The following is a 19,141-nucleotide window of genomic DNA, read 5'->3' as shown; positions in this document are numbered from 1 at the left end:
TATTTCTAGTATTAGATTTCTGTGACAAATTATGTGAAGTTATTTTGTAACTTCATTGAAGCTGACTCCGTAATATAACATTTTGATTTTTTTTTGGTACTATTTAAATATTTTTGTAGATTTATTAAGGAAAAACTTCTTTCTTCAGAGAATCATTTACAAATCTGTTGTCACTATTCAAAATGTGTTATCAGGCAGAAATGCCATGTTTTGACACCAGACCCATTAGGAATACTAATCCATTTATTTCTCAAATCAAATGGAACCTTGGACTACATTTCTCTGACTTGTATGCCCTTTAACAGCTCAGTAGATGAACCACATCTGCATTATGGACAGCATTAAAGTGCTCAAAAAAGCATTTGTGGATAACTGAATGGTCGGCGTTCATTAACGCTGCAGAGGTACAGAAATACAATCTTGTGCATTGTAAAACATCCTATTTCAAACATTTCATTCAATTGCATGGGTTTGTTTCTTGTGCGATTCCTGTATTGCATTAGCACATGAGTACTTAATGGGCAGTGTCCAGAGATCTTTCAGTGTTACAGCTAGTGCCAGTGTTGTTCTCCTGAGATAATACTGTTATGACCAGAGGAGATTTGGCTGTGATAATAGCGGTGGAGTATTTGCACATTTCTCACCCAACCAAGTAGACATGGCTCATTTCCGTACGTGCCTCCCTTCATATCAAATGAAAAATCTAAAAAAATCTTCCTGCTTGCACTGCTGCAGCACAAGCTGTTGAAATTACTATTGTTTTTGTGGAGGGACAATTCTTTTCAGATAAGATGAAAATGACGATGTCAGGAGCAGACAAACACGCTTAAGATTCTTTTTTCAGTGTGAATATTAATGCTGATAAATGCAGAGACAAAAAGATGAGTGCTATAAATGGTTAGGTGTATGCATATTTTCATTGTAAATGGCCCTGTTTCTAATCATAAGATCAAAAGTGAAAAGTGCCTCAATAAGGCTTCTTTTGGATGTTGGCAGCTTTGCATGGAAACGCATCCTTATTACCGATTAAATAAAACAATAGAATCCTTCACGAAGTGTATGTAGTGTCCAAATTGGAGTCTCTGGATACTACTCTATTACGAATAATAAGAAAAATTGCTGTACTTATTCTGATGCCTGTCCTCACAGGTAATTAATTTTTATAGGAGCAAAATCTGTTTTGTCTGGGTTTTATTTGTATGTTTTGCTCTATTTATTTAGCTACTGTTTTTAAACCCAAATTGTTCTGTGTTTTGCAAGTATGCTTCCAGTTTTTTGCATGAATAGAAGCCACTCTTAAGAACTTGATCTGTGCTATTTTATAAACAATTGATGAAATACAAGCAGGCATCATTACAGAGAATTAAAAACCAGATAAGTTGTAATTCATATTAAATACATAGCTTTTTGGTGGGAAAGGCTATAATTAAGGAATAATATAAAAACATATGTTATAATATTTAAAAAAACCTGTATAAAATGTAGCAGAAGAAACTTTTCACAAGTTGAATTTTGCCTGGACTTAGTAAAGCTGTATGTAAACGCAGAGTGTAATGTGTTTAATATTTCAGTGGATATATATTCCTTCTTCAGAGAAGATGGAGACTGAAGGAAATTATTGCAGAAGACATTTATAGTTAAGGTTGTCTGATATGTCTGTTATCAGAGTCTGATTGTATTTTTTATAACTTTGCCAAAGTTTTAACTGTTTTGGCTGAATTTTCCATGTCATGGAATTGCCAAAAAGTGATTTGTTTTCAAAGTTACTGTTAAAATGATTCATCTGTTTCCAGGAACAAGTTATGGGAAAAGACGTCGATGAGCTTTTTTTTTTTTCCTCCTGAGAAACTCATTGCCTTCGTTCTTTGGAGTGGGAACTTGAAATTTTGCAGATGAATCACCCTTGTTTCAGGGAAGTGCCTTTCAAAAGGAACTCAGGGTGGCAGCAGGCGCAATGTGTGAGACATATTACATGCGTAAAGGCTGATAGGGACTCTCTAGGAGATTTGATGGATTGGGCTGTGTATTGGATTGTGTATTCCCCCCAAAAAAGCAAATATTCAATAAATACCTACTAATTAAATGAGCTACAAGTTTGATAGGAAAATAGTATAGGACCTTATGATTAGGGTTTGTATATAAGTGCACAAAGATCTTGCACAGAGTGTACAGACTAATTTTGGAGTTCTCATTTTGCTTTTTTTTTTACCTGAATATTCTCATTAATAGATTTTTTTTTTAAAGTGGGAGATTCCTTAGACCTGTTCTTTGTGTTGTTATGAAGCTGAAACAAGAATTTTTCAGTGGTTGAAATAGTATGCTTTTTTACATTTTCAGAAAAAGCTTTTAGTGTATTATTTTCATTATGAAAATGTAATTTATTCTTCATTTTAAAATGCTATTTTCTTCAACTGGACCTCATTTAAAAAAAATTTTTTTTTGTCCTTCTTTCATGCCAGTGCTGTCTAATAGATTCTATAGTCAGGCTTTTTATTTCTGTTCCTTCACCTAAAATCCATCTGACTGTATGTAGGTTTTTTTGTTTTGTTTTGTTTTGTTTTTTAAAGTGGAGAGTCAGGAGAGATACAAGTCCATCTGACAGTTAGTTTCTCTTGAAACTGTGTGCTGAGCAATATATATTTTTGAAATTTAAAGTCCTACATCTATTAGTTGCATCAAGTCTTTGTTATTGTTAATACTAATTTAATTTTAATCAGATGATGTGGGAAGCACAGAAGTGTTCATTCTGGTCTTTTAAAAGGTCTAAATTGCTCATTAAAAAAATAATTTGTAGATCAGTTCTTTTTGTTGTTACATTTCACTGAACTCAGCAGTTCTCTGCTATGCAAATGCTATGTGTTTTTGAAGATGCCTCAGTTTTTCTATATTTATGTAGTCTGAACTTATTTTTTTATAAAGCAAAAGTAGTTCTCAGCCATCATTTCCACACTAAAAAAGTATCTACACAATTGTGCACTTTAAAGTCTGTTTTGCTGTCTTCAGCTTGCTTCGTCTGAGAATCCATGTTCAAGCTAGGGTTCTCAAATATATTACCTTTGTTTTTCTCATTGCATGTATTTTTTTATTGTTTCTAGCTCATTAAGCACCTCCTAGTGCATCATTTCTGTGACTGTGTGATTTGCTGTGTGCTGTCATCTGAATAAGGATTATTTGATCAAGTGGCTAACTTTAATCTGCAAGTCCCACAAGATGCATGTGATTACTGGCACAGGGTTGGATACCTGCTTAAGTGTCTGGAAGGTCCTAAACCAGATCCTAATATGAGACCTGTTCTGAAATTGTAGTTATTAGTCATTAAGGATTTGATTTTATCTTTACAAAATTGTATTTGTGGCTGGGGTTATACCATTTGCTGATGCTTCAATGCCAGGATTTTTCTTTTGTGAAGGATGAATTCATGATCGCTTCCTGGAGGTACATTAAAAGAAATCAACATCACTGGGAAGAAAACACTTTTTACTAGAGCACAGTGTTCATAATGTGATCACAGACATTTTCTAAAGGGGGCATATACTCTTTAAAGGTAAGCCTTGTCCTATGTGATAGTAGTCTTGCTTTTTTTAGTTAGCTTTTGCAGACCTCTTCAAAGTCATTCATTGAATTTGGTGGTCTGCAAAGCACTGGTTGAAAGCAGCTACAGTTCTATTGGTTCGTGAAGGGGAGGGAAAAAACTATGTGGAGAGGGATGATGGGACAATAGTTTGAATTCGGGAGAAGGGTCAGACTGCCTGCCTTGCACAGATGTAGGGACACCACTGATGAATTCGTAAAATTGTGCTCCTTTGTGGGCAGTGGCTTTGCTGTGTACTTGCAGGTGGAGGTGTCTGCCTGGCTGTGGTGGGTTGACCCTGGCTGGGGGCCAGGTGCCCACCAGAGCCGCTCTATCACTCCCCCTCCTTCACTAAACAGGGGAGGAGAAGTACAACGAAAAACTTATGGGTCGAGATAAGGACAGGGAGAGATCATTCACTAATTATTGTCACGAGCAAAACAGACCGAACTTAGAGAGGGAATTCATCTAATTTATTACTAAGCAAAAGAGAGTAGAGGAATGAGAAATAAAATCAAATCTTAAAACACCTCCCCCCACCCCTCCCATCTTCCCGGGCTCAATTTCACTCCCGGCTTCAACCTCTGCCACCCCCTCAGCGGCACAGGGGGACAGGGAATGGGGGTTACGGTCAGTTCATCGCACATTGTTTCTGCCGCTTCTTCATCCTCAGGGGGAGGACTCGTCTCATCGTTCCCCTGCTCCAGCATGGAGTCCCTCTCATGGGAGACAGTCCTTCACGAACTTCTCCAACGTGAGTCTCTCCCACGGGCTGCAGTCCTTCACGAACTGCTCCAGCGTGGGTCTCTCCCACAGGGTGCAGACCTTCAGGAGCAAACTGCTCCAGCGTGGGGTCCCCCACGGGGTCACAAGTCCTGCCAGCAAACCTGCCCTGGCGTGGGCTCCTCTCTCCACGGGTCCACAGGTCCTGCCAGGAGCTTGCTCCAGCGTGGGCTTCCCACGGGTCACAGCCTCCTTCAGGTGCCTCCACCTGCTCTGGCGTGGGGTCCTCCACGGGCTGCAGGTGGAATCTCTACACCCCCTCATCCTTCCTCCATGGGCTGCAGGGGGACAGCCTGCTTCACCGTGGTCTTCACCACAGGCTGCAGGGGGATCTCTGCTCCGGTGCCTGGAGCACCTCCTCCCCCTCCTTCTGCACTGACCTTGGTGTCTGCAGAGTTTCTTACATCTTCTCACTCCTCTCTCCGGCTGCAAAAAGCTGTCTCTAACTGTTTTTTTCCTTCTTAAATATGTTATCACAGAGGCGCTGATTGGCTTGGCCTTGGCCAGTGGTGGGTCCATCTTGGAGCTGGCTGGCATTGGCTCTATCAGACACAGGGGAAGCTTCTAGCAGCTTCTCACAGAAGCCACCCCTGTAGCCCCCCCCCCCCGCTACCAAAACCTTCCCACACAAACCCAATACACTGGCCAACGGGTGTATGGCACTCTTGAGCTGATTTTTAGCTCCTGCAGAGCTCTGAACTCCAGGCTAGGTGGGAGGCCCTTACATGCCCAGGCACAAGGTGATGTTTGTTGACAGCTCCTGGGAAGGCTGTGGCTTCCTGCTGGGCCCCAGTGGAATGGGCTGCCTTGAATTGTGGCAGCTTTCTTGCCTCTGTGCAAGGCTGTGGATCCTGGTGCCCAGTTCATTCTTGCAGGAATTTGAAAGTTTCCTGCCTAAAAACTGGTAGAAACACACCGTTCATTGTGGCGCAGTGCCACATCCTGACCCAGCTGGGTCAATGCCTAGGATGTAACATAAAACGTGTGCACTGTCTATGGCAGCAGTGAGATGATTGCAGACTAGTAAGAACTTCTACTCTCATGAAGGCTTGTGGCTAAACGTAATTAGACTTCAACTGGAAGAGTGGTGTTTTCTCCTAAATGGAGTGGGTTTTTCTTGGTAGAGGTAGAGGTTTTTGGTTTTGATGTTGTTGGTTTTTGAATGAAAAAAACACTCAAGAAGCAAGAGCCGAGTGTCACCCCATGCATATGTCCATGGAAGCAGCTTCAGTACAAATACACAAGTGAGAAGGGTGACAGGATATTGCAACATGGAAAGGGGAAAACGTGTAAAACAGTAAAATCAATCATTAGGTGAATACCAGCATAGGATCAGTGATTTTAAGAGAGCTTTATTAGTGTACACAAAATGAGGATTGTGATCTTATGTTCAAATTTTTCTCATATAAAGTTCTTTTTTCCATGTCACCAGAAGTACGGAAAAGGCATAAGTGGAAGATTATTGGCCTTTGCATAACAGAAGGCACTGAAATTTTCCTGGATGATTTTTCTATGAAGTTATAAATTAATATTTGGGTTACTGGTTCAGTAGTATAGCATAAAATAAGTTATCTGTGCTACTGTAAAACGCCTGTGTCTCAAAGTTCCTAAAAGACAGTCTACATGCTTACTTTAAGAAAAAGTAAACAAAGAATGAGGAAAAAAAATTAACTTGGCTGAGAGTCGAATCCTTGTTAAGATAGGTGGCAGGAAAGCAGACACAAAATTGGAGGGAGAAGAAAGGAAAGCATATAATTAAAATGTTGTTTTCTCCTCTTTCCAGTTACCTGTCATCTTTTGTTATTAATATACACTTGTTGAACTTGCATGTAAATGATTGATTGACTCAGTGAACTCATTGTAATAAATTATGTTTGATGTGCTATCTTGAAAAAAGATCTTTTGAAATTCTGTCTCTTTTCTTTGTCTGCACACCTTGTGGCTTTTAATATCTTGTTTCCCATCTGTCTGATTCCATCATAAGCTGAGCATAACTTCTCAGACCTTAATGCAGCTCTCTTTTTGTTCTGGTTTAAGTATGTAACGCAAATATGTGATTTAGCCGTCAACAGTAATATCAGAAAGGAATGTTGAAGTGTGTGTTCCCTTTATTGCTGTGAAATAAAGAAACACTTATCTGTAGATATTTGATAATGCATATTTACAATGCATAGATCTGTTTCTGCAAGCAAATGAATACAGAGACGTCTGTATCATTGTATTACATCTGCTTTAATGTTACGAGTCCAAAGGTTACTTTTAAGGATTAGTTCTTAATTAAAGGAGAAAAGAAATGGGTCTATAAGGTTTCAGGAAAGCAGTTTTAAATATAGATTTAAAAATAGTTAACTGAATATGTAATACAGATGTACCCAAGCTTCCTTTTGAGAGATTGATTGTACTATAGATATTCCTACTGCAAGAAGTGTCTCTAGCAATGAGGTCCTTCCTGAGTCTTGAATTACAGGAGAATTTGGAGAAATAGACTTACTTTGTTAAAAACATTTTTTTCTAGGGCATGTAATGTCTGTAGCAATGTTCAGTTGGGCTATCTTTTTTATGCTTATAGTTCAGTAGTTTGCTTAACAACCATATGGTATAGTTAGATAAATTCTTTGTGTTCTTTTTTGAGGACATAAAATGTATATACTGAAAGATTTTTTTGGATAGTGCCTTTTTAGTGAGAGTAAATCTTTGAAGACACCAGAGGGAATGAACTGAGCCAGGAAGAGAGGAAAGGGAGAAGCAAGGTAGTCCTGGGACTGTCTGTAACAGTTTCATGGGACAGTAGAAATGGAATCATCTTTTAAGTCTGCTGAATCCATCAGAGAGTTATTAGGAAAGGGGCAAAAGGCCACAGAGTTCACTCAACTAAGTGTGTTTATACATAAACCACAAAGCACTGAAATACTTACTTTGATGTGGTCAATATAAGTTTGTTTGTATGATGATGATACTACTACTACTACTACTGCCACCACTACTAATTCTTTTTGGCTGGCTGATTTGACTATGAACATGGTACCCAACTCAGAAGGAAGTCAAGGGGAACCAAAAGCCTCTTTCCTTCATGATTTATTGCAAAACCAATTAATAAGTAAACCAGTTTCAGCAGGATACATAGGCATATGCATTCAAGCAAGTGATCGGTACGTTGACTGAAATGGAATTATTCTTCAGACTAAATATCATGTTGAACTGAGGCCCTTATATAGTCTAAGCAACTTTTAGTTCCAAAATTGCTCAGTCTTTACTAAGCTTCTCACTTCCCTGGCATTTGCTGTCTATTGCTACTAAAACAAGCCTTTCAGCAGAAGCTTTAGTGGCACAATTCCAATATCTATTGAGTATTATGTTTTAATTCCATGCTGACTTTGACTGGGATAGAGTTAATTTTCTTCATAGTAGCTGGTATGGGGCTATGGTTTGGATTTGTGCTGAAAACAGTGTTGATAACCCGGGGATGTTTTGGTTACTGCTGAGCAGTGCTTACACAGAGCCACGGCCTTTTCTGCTCCTCAAACCACCCCACCAGTGAGTAAGCTGGGGGTGCACAAGAAGCTGGGAGGGGACACAGCCAGGACAGCTGACCTCAACTGACCAAAGGGGTATTCCATACCATATGATGTCATGGACAGCATGTAAGTGGCTGGGAGAAGAAGGAAGGGGGGGGATGTTTGGAGTGATGGCGTTTGTCTTCCAAAGTCAGTGTTACGCGTGATGGAGCCCTGCTTTCCTGGAGATGGCTGAACACCTGCCTGATGATGGGAAGTGGTGAATGAATTCCTTGTTTTGCTTTGCTTGCCTGTGTGGCTTTTGCTTTACCTAGTAAACTGTCTTTTATCTCAACCCACGATTTTTCTCACTTTTAGTCTTCTGATTCTCCTCCCCATCCTACTGTGTGAGGGAGTGAGCAAGCAGCTGGGTGGTGCTCAGTTGCTGCCTGGGGTTAAGCCATGAAAAATTCTTTTTTTCCTATTGTACTGTCAGCAAGTGCTTTTGAGAAATCTAGATGTGTGTATTTTCCGCCATTAAAAGAATTATATTTGTCTCATGAAGAAAACTGTAGCACTTTGCAACACTGTGTTAAAAAGATTTTTTTTTTAAGGATAGAAGTTTTCTTGTCAAACTTCTCGTGAAGAATTTTGTTTATGAAACTCATAGCTCTATTTCTACAGCATAGAATATAAACAAAGAAATGGAACAAAATCTTGGCTCCATTGTATTCAATATCAATATTTTAGAATGTATTTCACTGGTTTTTAATTCACTATGTCCTTCCCAGAGTTAAGTTTGGTATAGTGTTTCCTTCCAGAAGTGTGGAAAGTTAAATGCAGGTATTGCAGAGGGCATCCTTATGTCTTTAAAAGTAAAAGCCCATTGTAGTGGATGCATCTCACCTGTCAGTGAAATTTGTGTGGAATACAGCAGCTGTGTAGTGTTACACACAAACAATACAGAAGAATATCTCATGATTAATATTTCATCATCATTGCATAGCCATTTGCTGTGGTAGAAGAAATACCACTATGGAGTGTGACCCCAAATTGAAAACTGACAGGAGTGATGGGTCTAGCGTAAATGTTATTAATGAATAACTCACTCATTAAACTCTATCTGTAATAACGCTGTGTTTCATTCTGTGTTGCTGAGGAAAGTTGCAAACCAGAAGAAAAAATCCTTTCTACATATGTCTCAGATCCATGTCCTTAATTGCTGAGATTTTCCTGGGGACTGAATAACAGACTAGATAGACATTGTTCAACATTTTACCTGAATGAAGCAACACTGGCATAAAATAAGCTGCCATTGAAATCCTACTACAAAGTGTTTTCCAACAGTACTCAGGAATAAGGCATTGTATTTGTAGTTAGTATATGTCGACATAGCTTTTGGCAGCAGTTAAATTCTTATTTGTTGTATATTTTTGTAGGTTTTTTGCTGAACTAAATCACTGTATCCATGTTTTACAGTTAAATATTTTATTTGCTCTAAATGTGCGTGTGACACATTCACATTGCCTTTTCAGCATATGTGGAGAAAGGAAAAGAAAATGAAATTGCAAGCTTTTTCTAGAAATTCTGATATAATTCACATATTGGAATGTGAATGGTGAACTTTGAATTAATTTCTGCTTGGTTTAGAGTCATAGAATGGTTTGAGTTAGAAGGGACCTTAAAGATCTTTTGAGGTAGATTAGACTGATTAGGAGGCACAAAATAGTGTAAACACTTGGATTACCATAGTAAATGTCTTTCATGTAGGGAAGAAATATGAAGAAAATAACATTTTTGGAAAAAATATTCACATGGCCTATTGTTTAGGCAAGCAGTTGCACTTACTGGAGCAACTAGTTAACAGCGTAAAACAAATCCATTGTGTCTGGTGAATTAGTGATAACCTTGCATGCTAACTGTAATGCTTTATTGCTTTACTTGGCTTCAGATATATAGTCACATGCTATATTCTCTCGAAGAAATTAGAATAAAGAGTCTGCCATTGGTTATAACAGAACCACCAATTTTCATGCATTACTGCATCATAAACATTCCCTTCTTTTTCTTAAGATATATTTGTGCTTACAAAGTATATATTTATCCCCTCAAATTATGGTTACTAAATTAGCATGTCACACTTTTCACAAAATTAATCTTTTTCCAGTTTTGTCATCTGACTAATAACTTGATAAATATCTCCTTATCTTCTAATGAAAAATTATTTATCAAGGCCTACCACTTAATATTACAGAGCATGTGGAGAGCTGAAGAATTGAGAAGTATTTTCTATAGCTTGACATGTAAAATGAGAAGCATAGGAGAAAACAGAAAGATAATCTTGTAACTGAGAAAAAGCCTTTGTGATTTAAGCATGGGAGGTTCAAGAAATGAGAGTTCTATCCCACAAATCCCTCGTGCTTCCCACCAGACTTTGGACAAGACGCTGATTTTTGCTTTTCTGCAGTTGACCATTCTGCAAAATATTTAGGGTAATACTGTCTTATCTCTTAGGGTAGTTTAATACTAGGTTTGTCTAGCATTACTAGTGTTATAGGACACAGGTTTTGAGTTTATTGAGTTGTACTTAGGCAAACACTTCCATGATACAGATACAGCCTTAATTTTTTCATATTAAAAAGTGTACATAATATGTTATACATACAGGATACTTTTGTGACATAAATATTTTAACTTATGTATCTGAAGCACATATAAATATATGGAAATCTCAGAGAAGTTATTAATGAAATTTCAGCTTTCCTGAATACTTTACTTTTTCTCCATTTCCAGGTTGCATGTCTCACTCATGTAGCAGCTAATTACCTTAATTGCAAAATTGAAGCCAAACGCTGGGGTACTGCTCATGGGAGTATTGTTCCATATCAGGTAAGCAGAACACATTAGGGGTTTTTTTTGCTCTTGGAATTCATGATTTTGTGTATTATGAGATTAAGAACTGCTTTACTTTTCCCATGACCTGCTGTAGTCTGTAATGTGTCTGTATCTAGGTAAGACAAGGTTCTGTTGTTCATTGTCATTTCTGCATTTTTCATATTTCTTCATCAGCAGTAGATTAGTAACAGAACACTGAAATAGATCCAAGGTGTTTGCTGAAATTGGATGATTTTAAAGCTAGTGTGATGACTTGATTGGTTTTCACCTGACAGAGAAACCTCTTTTTTAAGGGTTAGCTGACTTCCACTTATAAACTGAAATCTTTTGCCTCTGAATTTTGGTATTTTGATCTTGTGAGTCTACAAGAACAATCTAAATGACCACGCAGATCTGGGAATTGTACATATTTGCCATTTGCTACAAATCACTGTTGCTCAGTGAGACAACAGATAGGCAAAAGGAATTAAACAAACCTCAGATCTCTCCAGCAGAATTCATAGTCTGCTACACCTAATGAAGGATTGAAATTCCTTAAAATAACATGACCTTCATCATATAAACAAGCACAGGAAAAAAAAATTTACTGCCAGTTTTATCATACTTCTGCCTAGTATAGGAACCTCTTCCAGTAAACAAAACTTTGTTCTTTTCTAGCTGATCATTTTGTATTCTTGATGGAGGTCATGCTAACTTATGGAGACTTGGGCATATATTTAATTTAAAAAAAAAAATCTATTCTTTTTTCATAATTTTTGGCTCTTCTCGTCAAATAGTCATGCTTGCAATTAGCTAGGCAGAGCCTGAATTTCTTAACTTCTTACCAGAGTCCTTGAAACCCTGAGAGGGACAGTTCCCAGCATTTGTCTGGGAGAACTGCACCTGTACACCACAGAGTTTCTTTACCATCCCCTTTCTTTTTAGAGAAAGTGAGGGAAACTCGATGTATTGTCTTCTTCCCAGTGGTGAAGATGGTGGTGATCACAACATTAAAAGATTTGCTGCTTGTGGCCATAGAAACTCTGAAGCAAAAATCTTCCATCTTTACACAGAACACTGTCGCTAGCTAGTGTCACAGCCAGGCCTACTCAGGTCTGAAACCAAACCCAGTTGTTTTTGTAAGAGCTACGTCTACTTGAGCTAGGAGACTTTTTCCCCAGTACATACCACTGCATAGTTAACTGTCTTGTTATGAATTAGCTAGAACAGATGGCAAATTATCTTAGATCAATGGGGAGATGTGGTGCTTTCTGCAAGGATGAATTTGGTCTCGCAGTATTTTTGTCTCAGGTGTAGTGCAGCACAGCAATGGCTGTGCTACACTGGTTGGTGTGGCGTAACAGTACAGCCGTGTTTTCTAGAACCAGTTCTGCATGACCCAATGTAACCAGGCATCCACTACACAAGTTTTTACGTTCTGCTGTGTTTCTGTGATGTGACCTTTTGGTGTAACCCTTTTTGAACTTTGGTATATTGAAAGTATAAAACAGATCTGAAGTGTCTGAAGTTTGTATAAGCAAAACCAAAAACCTGACTAAACAAAACATTTGGCTGAATAACTGAAACTCGCATTCTTTTATGTCCTTTTGCCTTTGTTTTTCCACAGTCAAAATGAAAAGCATACACTGAGTGTCCTTTGTTTCTTTTTTCATAGACAGCTCTCTAGATATATTCGAGGAGATTGTTTTAGCTATCTGCTGGTTTAATCTAGATTAGTCAATATGTAAATATTTTTAAAAAATCCTATCTTAACTATGGTTCCTGTGTTTCTGTATGCTGTTTCTGTAATAGATATTAGAAGTATTACCTCAATATTGTAAACCATTTTAATCTGAATTTTCTTGTTCATAAACCAGTAATTAGGGTGGATTTACTATGGGTGGAGCTGTGTGTCTATGTTTATGGCTCATCTGTTAACATTCCATCAGCTACCATGGTTATAATTCTGATTGTAACCATAAGTATATTATGCTTTCTAGAATTTATTTTTCGCTTTGCTAACATAAGCTATACTTAGACTGCAAAGCTCTTCAGAAACTTGAATTAACCCTCACTGTTGGTATTGTATGGCTTTTATAGTTGCTTCCATAGCTCATTTGTAACATAGTTTAGAACAGAACTCTGAAACCTGACTTTAATCTCTCATTGTAGTTATTGAATATGCTGTCTTTTGCTTACTAAACTAATATGTGACTATTACAGTGCTATTTTTCACAAATATTTTTTTTGTTTCAAGATACTTTGTGCAAGTGAACTATAATTCATTCAAATAATAAACATCACATTTCAGAAAACTGTATTTCTATATATTTTAGAACAAGTATGTGGTAGCGAACTGTTGGTTTTTTCCTTATGTCCTCAGCTTTATTTTGTTTTCATTTGCTGTATTTTGAGTTTTCACATAGGTAGTAAATTATAACTTTGAAGTGATACAGAGCCTGGAATCCTGCTAAAAAGTGTCAGACTATGTTAAATCATGGAAGATTGGGTAAACACGAGAAGTCCTTTTATAGATGTTAAAAGGGCAAAATCTAAATAACTTACATCATCTTTCTGTGTGACAGAAGTCTGATCAGAGTCATGCTAAAGTACAGACCAAAATTTAATAAAAAATATGTCAAAAGCATCTTAAATATGTACATAAATAGTACTTTTTTGCTTACAGTTGTTACAGTAAGTGTTCTAGTGCTGTTTAACACATTCAGTAGTGTATACTGAATGCTATTGTAGCTTTTATTTCATTGAGCTTCAATTGAACAATTTTGTTCAGAATATCTTTGCAAATGGCTCTATTTTTCCTATTTACAAGTCCAAATTTAGCTTTGAGTTTATCACTGAGTTCCCTGTAGCTACTTGACTGAAAAAACGTCAGTATAATTTGTCTCCGAATGTGTTCTCTAGATTGACCTTTCTTACTTTTCCTTGTATTTAAAAGCATAAAAATGGAGCATTAACGGGCAGCTGGGTTTTCTCTTTCCTGAAACTACCAAGATGTGTAGCACCTTTGAATATCTATTTCTGGTCTGAGCAACAAGCTCGTAATAAAATAGATTTAAAGTTTGGCGTGCAAGGACTTCCATACTCTTTTAAGGTTTTTCTCATTTGCTGATAATGTGCTGACTTTGTGACATGATCATCTGAAATGTCTGAGTTTTCAGTTCTGCGTGCTCATCACCAGAACCCAAAGGAAAAGATTTGAACTTCTTTTGAGTGTACAGTGTCTTTTAGGGTTCCTGTAAAGCCATCTGTATAGGTTTGCCGTAGGTTTTCAATGGAGATGAACTTTGCAACGTGCCACAAAGATGAAGAACTCTAGATTCTAATCAACCAAAATTAGAAATAGATTTTCGAGTGCTGAGCCCTTCATGAGAAATTATCTACTTTGAGCATATCTGCTTTTTAATCAGAGCAATGTAGTTTGAATAGGTCACTCCTGTGATAGTGCACGTAATCAGATCCCAATTTGCTTAGTTTCAAGTGTTAAAACACAAACCTTGAGTTCTGGGCTGTATCTTAAACATAATTAGTGCAACTTTTTAAAACAAGCTTCTATAATGAGACACCTTGTTTAGCTACAGCTGCTCCGTTATTATCCAGAGGAAATCAGGGGCTTAAAAGCATCCGGTTTACATAATTGTGCTGAAAAGTAAAGTTGTATTACTGTCTTTCATTTGGAGTGATAAGGTCTTCCCTCATTCTTGTGCTTTCAGCAGTGTAGCTATCTTGCCTGTACCATGCGTGAGATGTGGATGTTCACTTTTTCATCTTCCAGTTGCCCCACTCAGAATGGATATTCATTCTCCTGAGAACGTTTATCGTGACCTGTGTGTTTACAGGATGTTTCCTGTGGCAGCTTATCACGCTGCCATCAGACACCTGGACAACTGGGCAGCAATTTCAGAGGCAAACTGTCAGCAAAAGGTATAGGGCTGTTTTCTCTCAGGCTATAATGATGAAAGTCTCTTTAAAAACTGAGAAGCCAAGCTCTTACAGATATTCCACATACACACACACACACACACACACACCAGTGGATATGATATTATTTCTGTTACAGATTTGGTCCTAAGACTCACAGGGTCTTCTCAAAGTATAAGCTCACAAGGAAGTTAAAGGTATGAGGTAGTAGGAAGATGAGTATAGTCAAAGATATAAATATCTCTGTATTATTTTTAGCATCTGCATCTCATATTTTTTCATGTGGAATTCCATCCTGTCCAGGAGTCTTACAAAGAAAATCCTGCTCATGTCACTTGTGCCTCATCACAGGAACAGAGAAATGCAATAAGTTATTTACCCGATTCATCTGGCAGAGATGATTTTCATACAAAGGCACAATATGCACCAACTTTCCTAACTCAGCTCTGGAGAATCTCACAGAACTTTTCATTACTCTTTTTTTTTTCTTTTTTCTTTTTCTTTTCCTTCCAGTGGAGAAGGCAACAGAATAATGTCAGTTGTTCAGAAATTTCAAACTGCTTATTCCACACAAGAATGGTGATATGTAGTAATTTTCTCTTCTGTCTTTATGTGGTTTAACTAGGATAATTCTGCAGTTAATGTGTCTTGGAATCAAAATCAACAAAGAATACAACTTGAATTGTTTGCAAAGTTGTGTTTTGTGCCTGAAACTCTCCTCCTTAAATAAGTCCAAAATGAATGTTATGGAAGAAAACGTGTCTGCTCTGTAATGGCTCAATCTAGGAGAAGATGGAACTTATGCATAGGAAAGAAATAAAATACAGATTTTTTGGGGGGGGTTAGTTCTAGATTCAGGAAGTGCAAGACGACCCTTCTTATTATGAACATAATACTCACCTGGACTATTTAGGCTGCCTTGGGGGGCCATTGTCCTATATTGTTGTGAAAATTAAATGTTTCATAGATCAACTGAATAGAAACTTTGTGCTCTCAAGCTGCAAAGTGTGCTCTCTTGCACTGTATACTTTCAGTTTCCAAAGAACAGTTTGGCCATCCTCAACATGTCTTAACTCATGTGATGAATACCCAATCTCCCAGATACTTTAGTGGCCTAGTGTATCTCCTTGAACTATTTACCTACAGGTTCAGTTTTTTAACTAGCTGCTTCCTTTCTATCTTTATCTTACAAGGCACAGGAAAGAGAGAAGCCAGAAGGGCCTGTGTCATCCTGGATTCTGTAAAACAAGAAAGCAAAGATATCATTTCCAGGACATTTTTCTTTCTTTCTTTTTGGGCAAGTTTCTATTTGCAGATTTTCTTACTAGATTCTTCAGAAGTGTCTTACTAGATTAACTACTGACTACACAAATGTTTTGGTGTTATTGTGATTATAAGGGACCAGTTTGGCACTCTGCTTGGTAAGAAGTTCTGGAGTAGGAATTCTGATTCCTTGCCATTTTAGTCAATGCAAAGGTATAGTAATCATCTGCGGGAGTCTGTGTAGAAAGCTGCCCGTTTATGAGGAATGAATTCTAGTTATTCAAACCTGACAGCATTATGTTGATACCTTTCTGGTGATTGTCCTTCAGTGAGTTGTCAAGCTTCTCTCCTGGGCAGAGCAGCTGTCTGGAAACCAAATCAGTAGGTTTGCCTTAGGCAGTTTTAGATGCGTGCTCAGTGTATAATGTGAGATGTAGTTATAACTTCATTCATATATATCCTATCCTGTCACAGAGACAGCACTTTAAAGAAGCTGGCCTTGTATTAACATAGAATAGACAGCTTCTTACCTGTACACAGAAACTTTTCAGATGGAAATGAAATGCATTTTTAATTTAAAACCTGATACTTTTTTTTTTCCCCTGAAGGAAATCCTCCTACACCTTTCTACTTTAAGCAATGCCTGCAAGATACTTTTTTATGGGTCTGAATTTGCAAAACAGATACGGATAATCACAATTGTTGTTAAGGAATGATAGCTGATAATTGAGACTGTCTCATTTTTGATCTCCTCCTAGGAAATGTTGCAGACTATTTTGTGTCCATAATAAAACATTCTTAGATATGTATTTACATATGTGTTTGAACTTAGATATGTGTTTGAACTTACATATGTATTTATGCTCATTTAAACTGGGTGTACATTAAGATTATTCGTTTGTCACTTGTCCATGGTCACATGAGAAGAACTCTAATGAAACTAGGATCAGAATAAAGGCATACTGATGTTCAGTGTCATTTAGTGGACATATTTGTCTTTTATGTATGCTGCTCATTGTTTCCTCCACTTTTGTCCATTGCTGGGGAGAGGGATCTAGTTTGTGTTATACAGAGCAGCATGGTTAGCCTCCAAACATGTTGCATGGTTACCGAACATTACAGATTTGTATATCCTTGTCAAATTGTAATTCTTAGGAACGGCACTGTAACAGAGCCCAGATCAGTAGATGGCTCTTCAAATCGTAGCTGGTTGGAAAGGGATAAAAGTAGAATCTGTGGGATTTTAGAGGAGGTATTGACTGCAACTGGATCACTGCTTTCCTCTAATCTGCTTATCAGATCCAAGGCAGAAGAATAAACTGCTTTTCCTTTTCTGAAAGTATTTTTCGTAGTCATTGTATAACTATACAGTGTAGCCACTCAAAAGCTGAAATGTATTTAAACAGTCTGAAAGAGAGCTCAGAAATCTGTGGCCAGCAGTATCACTCAGTGACTCCTGACGCAATCATCCTGCATATATAAATAGCAATTTGTATTGCCATCATAACTAGAAAACCTAATAAAACACCACAATCCCTTGTGCAGGGTATTGTATGAGCAGGACAAATCAGCTCTTTCTGGTCATTAATACGGAATGAAACACAAAGGAATTACTTTAAATGGCTAAAATGAGTAAGGACTTTGGCAGTGTTCACAACCTTTTAAAGCTATATTTTCTTAAGAATTTGAGGATCTGATGATTTATGGTGAATAATATTCACTCTTAGGGCACAGGAGAGATTAAGGCATGTCCATATGATGATATTAACTTTATGAAGACTGAAAAATAAATTAAAAAAACCAGGAAAATTCTTCTTTATTTGATGTTCAGGTGCTTGCTTTTATTGTGTGAAGCTTGTGACAGTTTCAGTTGGAAAATGTTGATTGTTATGGAAGGGTATGTCCACTAGATGTCATTCATGTAATCTAGTTTTTGTTGCAGCATTTATTTCTAAGGAGCTATGTAGCATGGTAGATACAAATTATCACCATTATTAGCTGTTTTTGTATATGCGGTGCTTTTGACTTTATGTATGTGTGGCATGTTACAAAATAATATTCTGATTGTCTCTGTGATGGGTTTGACATACCATTTAGTCTAGAACGTCTGTCTTTATATGTTTTTGCCTACAATGTTTTTGCCTACAATTCTGTTGTTGCATGAGTAGATCTGTTTTATAAGAGCACCCAGTTGAGCTGTAGGTAGTCTGTAACAGTTCTGCAAGGAGACACATGAGTGTAGAGGTAAGGACGTTATGCCCCAAAGGAAAGCAAAAGTATCCTGTAACTAATATAATTCCACCTAAAATATGTTCTTTTCTAAGCTTTTTACACCTCAAAGGGCAGTTCTTTAGAAAAGTGCATATCTAATTAGGAAAGGTGGCTCAAATTTCATAAACTTACACAAGTGCATTTATATACTCACAGATCTCAGCTGTAGTACTGTGCTTACAGTACTTGATTTGTATCACGCTATTAATATCTGAGGCATTTCAAATAGAATCACTTTAATCAAGCTTAAACGAAATACTCTGTGAGTGGATAACTCAGAGGTGCATCTGGCCATCCATTCGGGCGGGTTGGTAGGATCTGTACAGATATTAGCAAAGAGTGCTTGCGCCCCCCCTGTTCTCCCCCCTCATCTTTGTAGTATGACATGTGTTACTAATTGCTAGACAGCATCTGGGAAGCCATATCTATACTCTCATTGAAGAGCAACTGCTGCAACATTGGCCTGTGCTCTTTCCCACTTTCAACTTGGAGTAGTTATGGCAAAACTGGAAGCTGGAGATCACAGCTTCCTCCAACCTCCCTCTCCCCTTCCATATGGAATAAAGAATTTCTCTGCCCTGTGTAGTCAGCCAGAGGGCAGGATGGGGAAGTGATAATCCTCTTGGAATGAGCAGTTGCATGAAAAATGATAAATGCTACATTGCATGGGGATTAACACTTGCTTATGAACTTGCTTTTAATGGAGTGATGCTTCTCTTTAAGCAATGTGAAGGTTCGCTGTACTTGTAGACCTGATTAAGAACCTTTACCACTGCTCAGTCAAAAGGGAACCATCTGCCATCAGAAACATAACGATGTTCGAAACTGTTTCACTCTTTTGCATATTGTCTTCAAGAATGTAAACCACTGACTTTTCACATAGCATTTACTTCCCTAGAAAAAAACTTGTTCCTCATATCTTATTGCAACATTCTTCCTCCTCTCA

At 37.7% G+C, this 19,141-nt stretch overlaps 1 protein-coding gene across 7 annotated transcripts in view; it reads left to right on the top strand.

Annotated features, from left to right (window-relative positions):
• SUGCT (succinyl-CoA:glutarate-CoA transferase) overlaps positions 1-19,141 on the top strand; it is a 346,273-nt gene that overhangs the window by 57,300 nt on the left and 269,832 nt on the right. For all 7 annotated transcript variants that reach the window (XR_008575765.1, XM_054815788.1, XM_054815787.1 and 4 more), the window contains one exon: positions 10,642-10,737. Coding sequence is in view for 6 of the 7 variants with exons in the window: in XM_054815788.1 (XP_054671763.1) it covers positions 10,642-10,737 (96 nt within the window). In the remaining variant the exon portion in view is untranslated. The remainder of the gene's footprint in view (positions 1-10,641; positions 10,738-19,141) is intronic.

Source organism: Grus americana, chromosome 2, assembly GCF_028858705.1.
Source record: "Grus americana isolate bGruAme1 chromosome 2, bGruAme1.mat, whole genome shotgun sequence".
NCBI classification, from domain to species: domain Eukaryota; kingdom Metazoa; phylum Chordata; class Aves; order Gruiformes; family Gruidae; genus Grus; species Grus americana.
This window is presented reverse-complemented; position numbering and strand designations above follow the sequence as displayed.